Here is a 19,058-nt window from a genome sequence, read left to right as displayed (position 1 = left end):
TCTATCTATCTATATATATATATATATATATATATATATATATATATATATATATATATATATATATATATATATATATATATATATATATATATATATATATATATAAGGCAACGATTCAAGCATATTGTGGTTGCTTTTAAAGCCTTATGAAAAGTTTTCTATTTCATATTAACAAATAATAAAAGTATTTTAAAGATAAAGCCTTTAATGAGCAATGTAATTTTATTTGGGAAATTATCTTACCATGCAGAATATGCTAAAGGTTTTCCATCTAGCCAGGTAAAATCGCGTGAATCGCCTTTACTTTGCCCGTCTGTGTTTCTGTGAAAACCTTCAAACATATAAAAGTAAATATGACAACATGAAATTATGATTTGTGATTTGATGAGAAAATCTGATCATTGTTTATATATTTCCTACCCTTGGAATTAAAAGCACCTAAACTGTTTTTCCACAACAGTACCAATTCTTTCTGAAATGGTTTATTTAATAATACTGTTTTTAGCACAAATACTACTAATAGTTTAAATATTATTATAAAAATTATAAAATGTGATTAAATCAAGTAAGTCCCATTATTAAGTAAATATGTTTTCATTGATACAAAATAATAAAATACAAAAGAAAGTAGGGCTCTTTCAGATTGGATGTTTGTTACATTTTGCACCAATAAAGATTTTAAAAAACTGTTTGTAACTTTCAATGACACTATGACGTCGTGATCCTTTCTCCTATATTGTGCGAAAGACAATTATATAGTATGCTTTTGTTTGAAAAATGTTTCCAAAGTATGTTAGAATGGGAATCACCAGGGTTTTTTACTCTGAGTATTTGAAAATGGTAATGTCGTAAATGTATATATTTCATGAGACATTTTGCCTGTACAACAAATTCACGACAGGGAAACGATCGTTAACTCCCTCAAATCTATAAACAGATGAACGTTCCTACGTATTAGTTATTTTTAAATTTGTCTTTTCCAGTCTGACCCTATTATGAATACCTGTATATTACAATAATACATCATTCCATTTTTATGAATTATTTCAAATATGAATCGTTTTCTAAGAATACTTACCAGAAAGAATGGAAAGAACTAAAATGCCATCTGATATCTGCATTTATTGAGTAAAGAATGGTAATCAGTTTCCGGAAAACAACTAATCTGATGCAATGGTATATATATATATATATATATATATATATATATATATATATATATATATATATATATATATATATATATATATATATATATAAAGAATACAAATCATATAACGACTAAAATTCATTTCAAGTGTGCTGGATCCAGCAAAGGATCACGTGTGGCAGGGATTGATTAAAATAAATGCAATAAAATGACAACGAACAGTGCGCAAATATTATCTGCCTATCCAGAGCGCTTTCGACTCTAATGAGTATTTTACTTGTCGTTGTCATTTCCTCGAAACAAACACAGCCACTAAAAGTCTTCAGATTCCTATAAAGCCGCAAATTATTGGCAAGAGATCAAACAGATTCAACAAGAAATGGAATGAAATAACCAACGATTCGTCAACGACACTCACAGCCCTACTTGGGAAAACATAAATCATCAACATCTAGTCAAATCAGCAGCCATCGAATCATTAAAAACAGCAGCTGAATTCAGTTTCCACAGAGGAAAAATTGCAAACGTTTTAGTCTAAAGTAAATAAGGATCAAAAAGGATTCTCTGCAAAACTATACAAAGTCAGAGACAGAAAACTTAGAAGTCATGATCTACAACCAAATCACTTTTGCGAAGAAACTTCAGTTGACGACCTTTCTTCTAAAAACTGATGTAATTAGAAGAATAGTAAGCACTCTATATCACAAACTAATTCGACTTTTACTAACTCAGTGGTCAAAATCTCTAAGTGAGAACTTACGGAGGCAGAAATAAATCTTGTATCGATTGGTTTGAGTTTCTGTTCGCATTCAAGGACATATGACAGAGGGAAGCTGAAAAAGGAATACGAAAAGTTTAGCCGCTGAGTAAGACCCAAGGCCCATTTCGCCAACCAGAAGAAATTATAAGCTGCGACCAACCCATATTCAGAACGAAAAGTAATTGGACACCACGTAAAGTTTAATTGCAGATCTAGACGCCTTTATCAACTCAGCTGTAAACGATACTTCCAGACACATCAGCCATACTAAAAGATACTCTGATTTGACAAAGGAAGAAACATATGCCCTACACTCACTGAAAAGCAGACCTGACATCATAATTAAGCCTGCATACAAGGGTTCCGTTGTGGTCGTTATGAGTAGGGAAAACTACATAAGTGAAGCAAGTAGACAACTAAGTGACGGTAGGTTCTACCAAAAACTAGACCAGGATCCAACCAAAAGCCATCACTAATATTATTAACGAGGCGTACCAAATCGGGCACATAGACCAGCAAAGGAAAAACTATTTAAGCCCAGAAAACCAATCAGGATATCAGAATATTTGGATCATTGTATGATACCACATGTTCACAAAGTACCATCATATCTTCAGGACACGACATATTACCTCATAGAAAGCAAAACAAGCGAACCATTACTGCCAGATACATTGCTTGTTTCTTTAGACGTCACATCTTTATATACTAACATACCGTACAACGAAGGGATACAGTCGTGTAGAGTAGCATGGGAAACTAGAACTTTAGACAATCCACCTACACACTTCCTAGTCCAACTTCTGGAGCATGTCCTGAAGCTTAATAACTTGGAATTCATGGCAGAAATCTTCAACTCAAACCACGTCTTCCTGGACACAACAACCAGATTAGTAGAAAACAAACTCCATACAGACATCTACTCCAAGCCAACCAACAAACACCAGTATCTCCTCCCAAGTAGCTGTCATCCAAAACACTGCATAAGGAACATCCCATTTAGCCAGGCACTGAGGATACGCATAATTTGTTCTGACGATCATAAAAGGTCTGAAGAGCTATGTACATATTTAATTTAACGAGGCTACGACACAGACCTGAATATGGAGGCAACCCAAAGGGCTACACAAACAAACCGCGATGACCTACTAAAATATGGAAAGAAGGAAAAGGTTGATAGGATACCATTTATCATGATCTACCATCCAGACAACCCCAACATAATACAATCATCGGGAAACACTGGCCCATGATGAAATCGTCGGAAGCAATAAAGCTAATCCAACCTAACATACATGTAGGCGCCTACCGGAGACCAAAAAATCTCAAGGACATCCTCGGCAGGGGGAAACGCTAACTTCAGTCACTAATCAAGACCACCCTAGTCAAGCTGGCCCCTGTGGCAATAAAAGATGCAAAACTTGTCAACATATGATAGAGACGATGACATTTTCTAGCACAGTTAGTAGAGAAAGATTAAACATACATGGTCCAAACAAAACGTGCAAAACAGAGAATGTTATTTATCTTATCACATTTAAGATCTGTAGCCTTCAGTATGTCGGAAAAAACTGAAAAGCTTCACAAAAGGATCAGCCTCCACAGATATGATTAGATAACAAAGAAGCTGTACAGAAACCTGGTCGCAGAACACTTCTCCTCCCCTGGACACACTTTCAGTGATATAACTTATTGCTATTGCTCACAACCCCAAATGGAGTCCCAAACCAGGAAAGTAACAGGAATCTTACTGGATACGCCGACTTAAAACATTGAAACCAAGCGGTTTAAACCAAGAAGACTAGAAAAAGACAACCATACACAAATAAAATTATCTTTTGCAGCCGACACATTTTATTTTAAATGATTCTCTATATTTGCTTAATAGCCTATGATTGCAATAGCAATGAAATATCCGGGATATAATCCGTGCTTACATTAATTTACATAAACTAATAGATGTCGCTATGGCTCATTAATGTTTAGGTCAATACAAATATTTTCCAGTATCAGCAGCAAGCTGAAATAAACTAGTTGAAACATAATGTAGTTAAAAGGTTGACTTCCTGTAAAAACAGCCATGTAAAGTTTCGCAAACATAACCGTTTACTGTTTTATTTGTTTGTCTTGTCCATTTTTTGTATTTGACTTTGAAAAAGACTCATTAGAGTCGAAACCGCTAAGGATAGCTAGATACCAGTTTCGCACTGTTCGTTGTCAGTTTATATGCTCTTTAAAAAAGTAACAAAGAGAATGAAAGATGACAAGCTGTGTAAAATTTAACACATAATTTATTTCCATACAGTACACAACTGAAAATGATAACAAATAACTTACGGTATTGCGAATTAAATCCAACAAAACTCAAAATATTACATACACAAGCCCAATTAATTTAAAGGCCTGAATAAAATTCAGTAAAAAACCTGAAGAAATCTTAAAACTGAAGTTGATGACATGTCTGTGGTAGCTATCAAAGTGTTGATGCGTAAACAGTCTTTCGTTGTATCACAGTAATATAATTCAGGTTTGAGTTCAGTATAAATTCCAATGAATGTCTCTAAGAATTAAACTAGTAAACGTTTTATTTCCAGAGAAAATAAACGTTTGAATTCAATGATTTGAACAAAAAAGATTGCAGCTTAAACCTACTGGTCACAACATATAATATAAAATTTGGTATTACTAGATGTTAAAGCACAAATGACAAAGTCCTCATAATTACAAGATTATATAGTGTTCTATTTGAACACAGGTCATAATTAACATTTTCATTAAACAAATTATTATCTAATGGAACATAACCTTTTAGAATGATCCATGTTTACGAAATCAAAACCATAACCTGTGAAATTAACTTAGGAAAGTCGAAAACCCGAACTCAGATAAACATATTTACTTCTTCTATTAACAAAATTCCAGTTAGTAAGCCCATGCTCATAGAGAATAATTCAGCTCTATTAGTTATTTACATCAAATGAAAAAAAGTCAGTCAGGTCAAGCAGAAATAAATTCATTTAAGGACGAGGTTAAATTCAGCATGCAATGTTACAATATAGTAGCGTGTAATGAAATAATCTTTTTTTTGTGAAAAAAAACCAGCATACAAACAATTAATTTATATATCGTTATGGTCTAGTGTTGGCTTCTTCAGCAGAGGCTTTACAATATCAGTTTTGAAAAATGATGGGAATTCCCCGGATGAGAGAGAGGTATCAATAACATCAGTCAGTGAAGGCAATAATGGATCTAAGCACTCAATCAGCAGTGATGCTTGTGTATATATATATATATATATATATATATATATATACCAATTGTTTTCTCTCCCATCTTCTCACCCTGTTTTGCTCTCTCTCTCTCTCTTATATATATATATATATATATATATATATATATATATATATATATATATATATATATATATAATAATAATAATAATAATGAGGACTTTGTATAGCGCCTAATGTTTAGAAGTTCTAAGCGCATGACAACATTAGGCAACACCTTTAAGATAAAAAACACACATATATATATATATGGATCTGAGCACTCAAGCAGCAGTGATGTGTGTGTATATGTATATATATATATATATATATATATATATATATATATATATATATATATATATACACGATGAAGATATGTCAACATACCTATGTAAGCAACGCTAGAAAAACTAGTATGCATATGGAAATATGCCCTTGAGTGGTGAACAAGTTCTTGTGCCATTTGGAATTCTCCCTCAGTATGCAGGGTAGCGAGTCTTCCATCATGTTTACTGCGGCAAATTTCATTCGCCTGAGACCACGTGGGTTTTTGTTTATTAAACTCCATAGATAGACAAAACTTCTTGGTCATGTTATGGTCTAAAAATAAGGATAAACGTAAAGACCTGGAGTCTATCAAACTAATGGGACACTATTTAAATAGGTGACACTTAGCGACCTGACTGACCTGACACAAAGGAATATCAAATATATGCGTATTATTGATATCAATTTATCTGGCGAGTTTCCTTTCTATTCACTAGCGACTCTTAGGTGTGTGCTTCCATACTTTTTCTCTTTTATATAGCAGAATATGGTCATTCATTCGTTCTGTACGAAAAGACCAGTGATCTTCATTGAAAATATATGGTAGGTCTTGTAAATTATGAACAAGAGGTCAAGGGTCAATCATGACATATTAATGAAGAATGCAGGATAAAATATAAGAATTAGTTTTGTATGTTAGTTTGTTGCAAATATTATTCAAGAATCAATTTTCCGTTTTATTTTTATCTTTTATTTTTCTAGCATTTCTTATATTTTTATACATACCACTATTCAGCATCATGCACTGAGGAGTACTGTGATCTGGAAATTAAAATAATTAAGAAAAAAATAAAAGTGTGTGCTTCAATTTATTCTAACTTACAGGAATTAAATCAAAGATTTCTTTAGAGCGATCTAAATTCTTACCCTGACCTAAATGACTTTATTCGCGTCTTAATTCTAGCTTATGGGCGACGCAGATCTTAATAACAATACCCTAATCCTCTACAAGCATGTTATTATTATTCCTACAGCTAGATGTGTCCATTTTTGGTGTTCATTAGATCAAAGATAAATTAATCAGTTAAATACGGTATACTTTTCAACCATTTTTCAACATGCAGCACTTTTGTAATTCGCTTACGCGTCATCTACATCGCTGGAATAAAAGTGGAAGATTCCACTATTAAGCAGTTTTTGCTCTACCCTTTATTTAGATTTCGATTTCCAAAACTTGCAGAATTAAAAACAAATTTATGATCATTATACTAGTACCCACTATATACATATTTCAATTCAAATCCCTCCTGGCGATCACTGAATGGGTTTGGGCGAAATGTGATTTTCAGGTTTCCTCTTGGCATGATCCGTTTGGACTCAGTTATGAGTGGTCTGTTCAAGTTACACCAAGACTCTGTGGATTTCCAGATGTAATTGCTCCTCTCGAATAGTAATGTTGATGAACTGCATACTACGTCCAGGTAGACTGGGTATAAATCTAAGATACAGCCACAAGGAGCAGCATTGTCAAATGTTATAACCTCTTCCATCCGATGATTGAAAAAAACTTGGCTCATATAGTAGAGATTCACTTATGATTAATCCAGGCAAATCATTGAAGTAATTGATCGCATCGACATGTCGTCTGTATCCTGCAAAATATTGTTGAACCGACTGCTTTAATACAAATCTTACAATCACATAACATTAACCAGTGTGTGTCATACTGCTATGAACGTCTTATATGCAATGATCTTCTGCTACGTCCTTTTGTCACGTGTCAACAATACATCACTTGATCTCAATACTATTATTCTACTACTACCTATTGTTCAGACAAATAGCCAATATAATACCAACCCCACCTTGTTCTGATTACATCTAGTACATGTTAATCTCAAGACGTTTTTTGCTATCTAATCTGAGTGGTTGTGACTCAGTATATTGGCATTTTCAAATCTATTCCTTTTTTAATAGAGGTTACTTGTATTGGGTTAATAATGGTATAAGTTATTAACGTATTAAATTACTGAAGCTTAACACGCAAGGCTAGGTACAATCCATAAGTATATATTTTATAGTTTGATTTTGTTATATCGTGAACTTTTGCTCTTCAATATGTTTGTGATATTAAAGTATGAAGTAAAATCTTTGAATATAAAGTACATGTCCCAATTAAAAGGGAAAAATAAATTTGTATTTAATTATATGCTCTTGACATTTGTTATTGAATACTTACGTACATCTCCTAATTAAAGGGAAACAATACATTTGTATTCAATTATATTCTCTTAACATTTAGTGGCGAATACTTGCTAGATGACGTCACAACCGCGATAAAGCCACTTCCATTCCTCGCATTCATGTTTCGGTATGAACGGGTTACAAAGATGATTCTGCAGGAGTGGAAAGGCGAGAGATGCCGAACCTTGTTTCCATTCAAAGAACTGTTGATGATGCGCTGAAAACCTAAACTATTTGTCATAGATGTGTTGTTTTGCATCATATGAATTGTGTCCCCGATATCCTGTGAAAAATATGCCAGACTTAGACAAATCGTAAATTCATGTGATATAAAAACATATAAAGTATAAAGTAGCCCAAAACAGCCAGTACATTTCTTTGCAGAACCTAAATTCAGACTTAAAGAAATTTTGACATGTGATATTTAGATAATAACCATTGATTGTGTCTGCATATTTTTGTTAATTGATATTAATTGTAATCTTCAGGGAATTTCAAAACTACAGATTTATGCAAATGAAGTACAGTAAAGTTTACAATTTCCGATCTGTACGCAAAAAGCTTTATAACAAATCGAAATACATACATTTAAATATGATTGGAATGTTATTCTCACGGTCTTTGGTTAACAAAATGTATCTGATAATCCAAATAGCGTGCATATTGTTATCTTGTCAAAATGAAGTAACACATTTAAAAGAGTCATTGTGATGGTAGATGTAAACTGTAAATGAAACTCCAAAATAAAATCTGTTATGAAAAGAAGAGAAGACGTTAAAACAGAGGCAAGTTGATAATGCTGAATCCGAAAGGTACTATCAAATCAACGAGCGATAACACTGCATATATTTCGACACAGATGTCATAGATAATTGAACAGTTAGCTAGCTCTCGTTTATACATACAATATCATAGTAATAACAAATAATTTCCAAACATTCATGCACACAGAATGCGTGTCCAGGAACACATTACGCCTACATTGGAAATGCAGTTGCTTTAGGAAATCATATTTTGCAATAAAGGTTTATTAAGAAAGAACGGATCAATAAATGCATTTTCGTCTACTTGTTGTACGTACAAGTGATATATGGATGAAATAGATGTCAGGATAGATGTTCGTATCTATCTCTACAGTCCATGTCATACGATCGTATCGGTTGTAAGTGAAGGGATAACCATAACTTGCGAAAATTGTATGACCGTCAATCTGGGAAACTATCCGCTTTTCTAAACTGTTCACAACTGCAATTGAAAAGAAACAATTCCTTAGAGCCACTTAGTTCTTACTAGGTATTCGATTTTTATTTCGAATATTGTTTAGAAAGATTAGGCTATTTCAATTTTTCTTTCCATGAATGTAGCACTTTTTCCTAAAGTTATTCTGATGTAAAAAAAGAGATAAGATTCGGAAACTTGTAAATTTCTTTGCCTCGTAGCAAAAAGGTATTACTGTGATCAGTTTATCCTGCATGAGGATGCTTGATGAAAGAGCGAAAGTGCAAACTAAGAATGAATATTATCATCCAGATTGGAGACTTTTCAATTCGTTCCCAGTGAGGTTTGTACCCCGGTCTGTGGGTATGTCAAACATAATTTACCTTCACCCACTAGCCTTCATCAAATAAAAAGAAAAAGTCTTTGCCAATTTTACCATGAGGCATATATTTTCTATTTTGTCTTTGCTATTACTGATACATATGCACAAATTAATTCTAATTTAACAATATTTCCAAGTGGAAGTTAAAGTAATAGAGCAAAAACATGAATTTAAATATAAATTTCACTACAAAGAAAATAGTCATGATCGCCTTAGAAATTGACAAATCTGTTCTCATTGGTATTGGATTTGCAAATATGTTGAAAGCAGAGTATCCCCTAAAGTTACTGGACTCCCAAGAAAGACAACCTCCTCTTAAGGTCACCTCTCGTTAAATGATAAGTGTATAACATCAATAGCTTCCCCTTCAATGGAGAATACCCCTTTTATTAAGCTTGTTGTTATTGCAAACATGTAGCGTTATAACAAGGAGACCCGTGTACTACCGTCGGCACATATCCGTAGTCTGTAGTCTTGCTTCTGTATCCAAGTCAAGGTAGTCATGTTATCCACTAAAATTATGCATCGCTGTGTCTCATGGATATATTGAAAAGCAACAGCATTTCTGGTGTCGACTTCCGCAGCACATGCTTCGGAAGTCTTTATGCCCTGAATATAAAGTTGAGACGCCCGCACAAACCCGTCAGCATGGGAAGACCAACCTCTGCGGACGCTGTTTGGTTTACACCTGTAATCCACTAAATGTATGAATGAAATATAGATTCAATAAGATACAACAAATGACTGAAAATACAGCTTTATTTTTATTCTGGAAAGCAAACAAAATAACATTTGAGCTGGTGGCTTAAAATGAAATTCGGAAGGCACATGATACGTAATGTACTGTCTTGAATATTTGTAAACTTTGTTACTACGGTAGAAAATATACAGTTCTAAGGGCATATTTATTTATTGCAGTGGCACATATATAATGTTATTTTCATACTATGAATTTGTCGAAGTATATACTTTTTTCCTAATCCGCCATGAATGCAACCACACAGTTGATATTATTTACTCTGTCACTATCACATATTTTCCCACCAAAAATTTATTTGCAAAACATCCCAAAAATAGTAAGTTTAAACTGCTTCTAAGCACGATTAAAACCCGAACCTATGTAATAGGTACGTTTATTGACTTTTTTTAGAATCTTTAAATGCTCCCGCTGTAATATATACCCGCATCGAACCTTCTTTAATAGGTTCTTTGAAAGATTTTCGTCACCTTTATCCAGCATGCAAAAGACACTATTACAAAATGTATATGAAGAAGAAAAAACTGACCAGTTCCAGACAATATCAGATTACATGTTTGTATATTATTAGTTGTTACTTTAGCATTGTTTGTCTTATTTTGCGATGCTATCAAACCTCAGAGTACCCATCACATATCTGTAACATGACAGTACTTCTATAATATCCTGGATGAGTAGATATCAGTTGTAATTTATGTTTTATTTTACTTTGCCTAAATAAAATGGGTTACGTACATGCTCGTGAGAATTAAGATATAGTGTGCTTCAAAATGAATACAATATACGATGCTATTTTTCGCTGTCACCTTGATCACATTTGTGGGACATATTTATGTTAAATCAGAAGCAGCTGGGTTTTGATTTACAAACGATGAACCAAACTATAGTTGAGCAAAAGGAGGATAGCTTGAAATCAAAATGAAAAACATATCATGCTTCTATAGATAAAAAGGAGGAAAAAACAACGTGATTGTACTCAACAAGATGTTCCTTATTGTTATCGACTCTGTAATTAACAATGATGAATCATTACCAACACCAAATGTTCAACATGAAAACAAAACGGCAGAGCCTCAACAAAGTCCATCGGCATTGAATGAGAGAAGTGAAGCTTAATTGCCCATGTCACGACAAATTCTAATAATAAGGTCCGTGGAAAGCTAACCAACTGTGCAATAAATAAACACCCATTGCAGGCCCGAAGTGTTGTTAAATTTGTGTATTTTAAAAATATTCCACAATAAAACAGTTCTAATTGTGAAAGACATTACCGTGATGGCATTTAAAACAAAATGGCAGCTTTTTCAATATGTGTAGATTGTGTATTTTCCATAGTGCAACCTCTATGGAAACCATTCAACTATACAAATATTGCGCTATTTAAATGCCCGTCAATTAGCCGTTATCCGATCCAAATTATCAAATCTCATTTCCTCAGTGTCTTCTAGGTTTTACTTTCTGATAATTGTATGACTGGTCTAGTATATTTTTTTTCATTTAATATAACACTGGTGCATCACTGAGGTCTTTATGTCGATTTAGTTTACATGTACGTTGGTTTGACATGGAGAACAAATACGTCATTGTGTTTGGGTTTATACAATACTGCAGAAAGAATGAAACTCTATACATGTTATGAGTACAAATTTAATATGAACATGATGAAGAAACTAATTTGCATTATGTCATAAACTATTGTGTCTGTTATGAGTGGGTGTTAACTATAAACAATTTTTCATTATGATAAAGTGTCCCAATATGTATGTCTTATGAGCCTATTAAACCCTTCATATTAAAAGGACAAAGTTAGCTTGATGACAATAACTTTTTATCGAGCAAAAAGTTGACAATTTTATCCCACTGTTCTGTAACAAAACTGATGTCCCTAGAAAAGAAGAACCATACCAGTGGACAGCCTAATTTTTTTTGTTTTGATGTTTGTCGAACAATGCAGAAAATTATATAGGTAAGGCAACTTTATATATATATTACTTCTCAATAATATATTTTAGGGAATATTACATTTAAAGAACATCTTAAGTTTTCTGTAAGAATCAAAGAGTTTGCGACATTAAAATTAAAATTTGTGTAATCGAAAGCATCCTATATATTTTCGAGCACTAGCTTCTCAAAAATTATTTTTCAAAATTTTTGATTTAAAGTAACATCCATTCCATATCCTTAACCGAATGTGGTAACATGAATGAGGTGCAACGATTGCACTGGAAGAAAAGCGTATCTTCTCTTATCTATATCCCTAGTTTTCACCTGATTTCCTGCAGCCAATGATCTCCAAACGCAGGCAAGGTTTGTCCCATGTACTCACTAAGTCGATTTTCACATACCGTGAAGCGAATGGTCTAGGAAATAATATAGTATTTGTAGAGCCGTAGTTAGCGAACGAAAATATCTGAAATATATTTAAGAGTTTACATTAAATAATTTGATACTAAATAACTTTCATGTTTCAAACACTCTTTGTACTTGCTCAAACAGATATTTGTTTTGCTTTTGCTTATCCTTAAATATGATATGCTAAATTGTTCAGCTAAATTGTAGCATTACCTATATATATATATATATATATATATATATATATATATATATATATATATATATATATATATATATATATATATTTGAGAGAGAGAGAGAGATAGATAGAAACAGATATAAATATTGCTAGCGGAGCACGTGCAAGCAGTTTGAACTTTCGCTTGTTGAAACGAAAGGTCGATTATCCGAATATAAGTCAAAGAATATAAACATAAAGAAGAACCAGTTAAAAACCAGTCTTCAAATGAGTATGGCAAATATATCTTTTGGTTTGGTGTATGGCTAGCTAAACTGCATAGCATTGATGGTAGATTGGGTAATCTATATAGGCAAAATGTAAGGACTTACTGTAATGAAAACGTAATTGTGAATGTGTGAGGATGTGCGTATTGTTGGAGGATGTGCGTATGTAATTTAATTAGCATTTATGTACTATTGAATGTTCACGTATATAAACCTTTTGTTGACTGCAAACATCAAACATTATTATTATTATTATTATTATTATTATTATTATAATATCGTCGTAGAAGTAATTTTACCTTAGGATCAGTATCATTGTCGTGTTTGTATTTCAGAAGCACTTCTAAATGATTTCCATACGACACGACAAACTTCGTAACACCAGCCTTATTTGATGTATTCCCACATTGTCCCACTCCATCGATAAATAAAAGCCGGTTTTTAACCCGCAGTCCTTCTACAATCGTCTCAATTAATAGGTCGACCTTTAAAAAGCGTTAACCATACAACAGTATTATAGCACTTATATTTTCAATGATTATGGTATCGTGATCAGACCCAGTTTACTTAGATACGTGGGATTGTTTATACGTCAAATGCACGGTTTGCTTGTGTATCGGTTTTTCCTTCTTCCCCCCCCCCCCAATTTTCGCAATATGTGGCATGTCATTTTTGTACAAAGTAACTGGCAATTTACGAATAAGGATCATGCACAGTTGGTGTGTTGAAATGTTTTTCGTGGTACTAAGTAAAGGCTGTAGACCCTGTCATTCATCTCTTTATTCCTAATCCTGAAAATGTTTTCACACACTAAACCATGCATTATCGCTTTACAATACTAAGTGAGCTAATGAAACACTCTAAGTTACAAAATACTATAGTGTTTCAAAATGCACAATGAAGATATTTCATTGTAACTTATACAAAAATCGTTATATGCACTATTACACAAATACTTCACGTCTTGTAAACACTGATCTTTGGGAAATTAATCAATACTAGAACACCTTTGTAAAACTGTCAGCAATCATCAGTTAGTTTGATTTGAATGTTATGATTTAACCATTCCTTAAAATCAGTTGTGGTCACGACTAAGAAAGAAAAGGAAAATCTTTTGCTCTCGATCATACCACACACACACACACACATATATATATATATGTTCAGGAAAATAGCCCAGATAATTTAGAGTCAGTACCCATATTGTTGACTCACATGATTAACATGGCATATATTTTGTGTACTTTTGTGTTGACATATTATAATATAAACTTTTAATTTGCCTATTGTTGCAAAGTATTAGCATGTACAAACGATATGAACAATCTTCTGATAATGCTTCGTTAATGTGTCCGATGAAATGCACTATCCATGACAGATTAAACTGTTTTCAGATCATTTACTTTTAACATTTTTGAACTATATATTTAAAACTACATCTAACAGCTGTAATGGAAATAAACGCTAATAAAACATATATATTATTCAATATTTAATCAGGTCGCATTTTATGCGATGCTACTGTGTGGTTAGTTGTTCTTTTAATCAAGTTTTTAAATTTTATTATATGCTATTAGTAATGTAAATTTGTATCATGGAGATAACCTTTTCCAGAATCAAATTCATTGTGTACCTGACAAAAATCATTGATTTTTTCTAATTCTGTAGACGACTAATACATAGCTAATATTTTCCAAGAGGTTGGGTTAAATATTACAATCATTATCTTTGTCCGAGTCAAGAACATTATGTATATCATCTTCTTTAGTATAATTTTAGTAAAGGATTTTCAAATAATAACCAGGATTCTTCTTGAAAAGATGAACTTTTGTCCGACATACTGAATATTCTTTTGAGTCTTAGATTTACATAAAAATCTTGTTTTTTGGAAAATTAATTATTCATGCTTTTGGATCTGAGTATAATCATTTGTAGTATTGCTGTGTCCAGTATTTCATTTGGCTGGAATGTATTTATTCAAATTATTTAATTCAAGATATTCTTCTCTGGAAATTCAAAGTGTCAGAAATAATATTCTTGGAAATAGAGACTTGGATTTATAGTGAACTGCAAAAGAGGATATGTGCTTTAATTGATTTTTGTAATCCAACTGTTGTTATAACACCACGACTCAAGCCACCACAGGTTCATCAACACTTCTAGCGTTGAATTTATTTTGGAAAACCACAAAAATATGTTCAGAACTTAATAGATTACGACTTGTGTTCGTAATTATAGGATTATTTTAGATTTAATTCGCAATAGCATAAGTTATTTTTCGGTTTACACTTTGTGTTCTATGGAAATAAATTATTTGCTGAATTTTACAAAGCTTGTTGTTTCTCACTTTTTTATATTACTTATTTAAGAGCAAAGACTAGTAATATATGCTATTAAAGTGACGTTCAATGACCTGCACGAATGGATGTGGGTCTCCAGGCAACACACACCACCCGATGTCATTCAGCCCTATACGTCTGAGTGAATAGATGCTATCCTCAGAAGATGAGTTCAGCCCTAAGGTACGAGCGTTACCGTCTGTCAATCCAAGGTACTGATTGCAGCGATCTATCCAAGTATACAAAAGAAAAGTGAACTTAAAAATGTATATAAATTTATTTGGACATGAAATGTACAAACTACTAAATCAAGCTCCCTTTCATCATGTGAAGAAATTATATATATATATATATATATATGTATATATATATATATATATATATATATATATATATATATATATATATATATATGTGTGTGTGTGTGTGTGTGTGCGTGTTTTTCAATTTTCGTATGTGCCTGTGTGCAAGACGTTTAATAATATTGCTATATTAGGAAAGTACATACCAGACTGGGCAGCCACTGGAGCTGATAATATAAAATTAATTCCAAAATTATATGAGGCAGTTTATCATGACTTTCAACCCCATCTATAATCTTACAATTTCTACAAGTCGTCCCAAAACAACCCATAGCAAAGAAAATCCAGGCAAAATTTTTTGCGTAAATTTGCCACATTCTATAAATCATTTTAATAATATACTAAACATTATACAACGTACAAATATATATTGACTGCACGTGTGCATAGACACAAAGGTTTGAACCAGCTTAAACCTCGAAACCGTCACAGGAAGAAATGTCTAATCTTGGCATAGCATAAAAAGGGGAAAATAATGCATTTTAATTAAAATAATTGACAGGAAGTCATCATGCAGGTCAAGGAGAACACGCTTATTAGGACCAAACGTTATGTTAGTAGCAAAATATGCATGTCACAAATTATAAATTTGATGAAAATAAATGACACGAAGTCACCATGTAGGTCGAGAAAAACACGTTGTAAAGGGATCAAACTTTATGCTAAAAGAGTATATTGATTATATAAATTATGGATGATAAATATTTAATATTAAGAAACATTTCAAGCGAGTTAAGGACCAATACAATCGTTTTAGATGCTACGAGTCTAAGTTTTAGGTCTGAGCTTTCAATTGGATTCAGAAGAAGAAACATGGATAATTTGACTATTTAACTCGATCTGATAGACATTATTTGAATTTTGGAGATTCCAGCCTAATATTTACAGATAGGTCTTGAATACGTCGGTGAAATTCCATCTTGAAAAGAAAGACTTGTACTTGAATATATGTTGCCGGAATTCGTTGGTAAGCTATTTTCAAGGTTATCCTTTCTGTAATAACAAGGTTGTAACAGAAATTTTCCTAATCAAACACATAATTTCATACGTTACTAAGCATTTATTTCGTATCGATAATTGTTAAGGTTAGCGAAACAGCTGCATTATAGACTGTTATATACATTTTGAGCTCTGGCTCGTTTACACTCACTTCGCCCTATTTTTCACAACCTAGTCCACTTCACGGGGACTCCAGTATGGACCTTGCTTAGGTAAAATCTTACTTTGATGACATGCTAATTCACTGGTGTGTTTAGTTTAGGATGGCTGATCGCAGATAGGTGTGTCATGTATTAGCCTGATTCTCCAATACAAGCGAAGTATTATCTCTAATACCCTCATGCTTAATCCTGGTGACGCTGATTGTTCATGAACCTTTTAAGGTCCAAAACGTCAATTATGAACGTGAATATAATCAAACTTCATTCATCTAAATGTGAAGTTGTTTATTCCTTTTTCAAAATGATAATAAACTTGCAAATGAAAGTAATAGAAGCATCTAGTAATTCACTCAGATTCCAGGAAAATGTCAATGTAAATATGATTTTACAGGTTGATTTCTTCTCCACTCACGAAACGGCGAGAAACTAACCGGTTAAATTCGAGACTTGCCTCCTTAGTATTGCTTACATCGTGCGTTTGAAAAGGCTTTTAGATAATATTTGTAGTAAAATAACGATAAAAATTATCCCATGATATGGATATCTTTACTACGTGGATCGAAAATATAGAATTATATTTTATATGACGTTCCAGGCACTATTCCAGGCAAATTAATACCAGCTTCTCCACTAGTATATTCATACTGCAACAAATGGAAGCGACATAATTCCGTCACATGGTACTGACACAGTTATTTGATAATATCATGTTTTTTTCAACAGACAAATTCCTTAGAGGGAATCTAATTTGCAACCAATAAGACTAGCAAATCCAGGACTGCAATAAAAAACTAAATGCAAATGTATATGGGACTTTGGTAACGGTGTAATTGTAATACGTTTTCTCATGTTTCGAGTTACCAGAATGCATGTTTGATATTATCTATGACAAGAAGAGCGGCGTATGTTTAATTGAATTACTAATAGGACTTTGGATACTGCTATGAAAAAAATCTTATTTTTATCTCAAAGTGTTATTGTTTAACATCAGGTCATTTTGAAGATGCTAAACTTCATTTTTAGTCTGAAATGATAGATTAAGACGATAGTTACATATATGAGAGGGAATGATGGCTTCCATTTGTATGATGTCATTAGAATATGAGCTGTGATGCAAAGAAAGGCAGGAGTTGATAGATTGCAAAATTATAACATTTACGAACACTATGAAATAGTCATGTCGGAAAAGTGAAAAATGCGATGGACATCATAATTTAATTGTTATGGTAATAGGCACTGTAAAGACATGTCTAGAATTATTGCCTTCAAGAAAAAGTGATATTGCTTAACCAGTGCACGGAATGTCATGAAGGGAAGCTAAATTAACAAAATACAAAAGTCATCACAAAGGAGTGAACTCGAATACCGCTCTCGACATTGACAGTTATGAGATATGATACTCTTTTGATGTGTAATGCCAATTTCTCAAGCTCATATTTAAGGGAAAACAAACTCAACGATAAAGCAAAAATAATTATCGATGACACGATCTTTGAAAAATAACTGTGACCAACATAAGTATAAACGAAGATCTTATTCTAGGCTAATATATTCCGGCAATGCTTTGCCTGGTGGTTATAAAAAACATCTTGTTCATTGGACATTTCATAACTGTTATACCTTCAACTTTTACATGTTTTCTGCTTTGGAAACGATTTATTTGCTTCTAAATGGCTTTAAATATCTAAACCTTCAATTCCTAAACGCCGAATCAAATTTCGATCCCATATTTCACGTTTACTCTAAAAAGACCAATAGAAATTCCCGACACATAACTGAACTTTTCAATTACGGTTAGAATGTGCTGTAGTAGGTTTATCTGTAAGTTGAAGATCCAATAAATATCATATGGACAACGCGAGATTAAAGCTGGCTCCTGATTATCACAATGAGTGTTTTGTATGTCGTTTTATAACACATTGTATCTAGTATTATAGGTATAACATGACCACATGCATGAGAACAGTATATTGGAATCGATACAGACATCAGCGTTACTTTTCTAATCTTTTACGGCACTCAACGGCATCTGAAATTCTAGGAAATGTACATGTAATCCAAACATGTTATGAAAATTATCGATTGATTCACAACGTCATTTATGTTGAAGACTCCTTTTTCAATCCATGTTTCGTTCATTACACCAGAATGTCCAGTAATGATATTATGATTCATCTAAATTTGTATTTGAAAGAATTCTTTTTTGTTTTCAAGAGGAAACTTATTAAAACATCTATTCTACAAAGGAATAAGTATCACTGCTTAATATTGAGTAAGTAAGATGTCTTGGGTTTTTTTTGTTCATTTGTGCTGGAAAGTAATCATTCATCCGGTCCAGGCTATCG

At 32.7% G+C, this 19,058-nt stretch overlaps 1 protein-coding gene across 1 annotated transcript in view; it reads right to left on the bottom strand.

The window, feature by feature from the left end:
* Positions 1-19,058, bottom strand: part of LOC149801855 (uncharacterized) — a 152,898-nt gene that overhangs the window by 16,754 nt on the left and 117,086 nt on the right. The window contains exon 16 of the mRNA XM_089956860.1: positions 247-334. Coding sequence (XP_089812986.1) covers positions 247-334 — 88 coding nt within the window. The remainder of the gene's footprint in view (positions 1-246; positions 335-19,058) is intronic.

Source organism: Sinohyriopsis cumingii, chromosome 4 (genome assembly GCF_028554795.1).
Source record: "Sinohyriopsis cumingii isolate HCF-2022 chromosome 4, ASM2855479v2, whole genome shotgun sequence".
NCBI lineage: Eukaryota > Metazoa > Mollusca > Bivalvia > Unionida > Unionidae > Sinohyriopsis > Sinohyriopsis cumingii.
The sequence above is the reverse complement of the archived record's forward strand: the minus strand, read 5'-3'. Positions and strand labels throughout refer to the sequence as shown.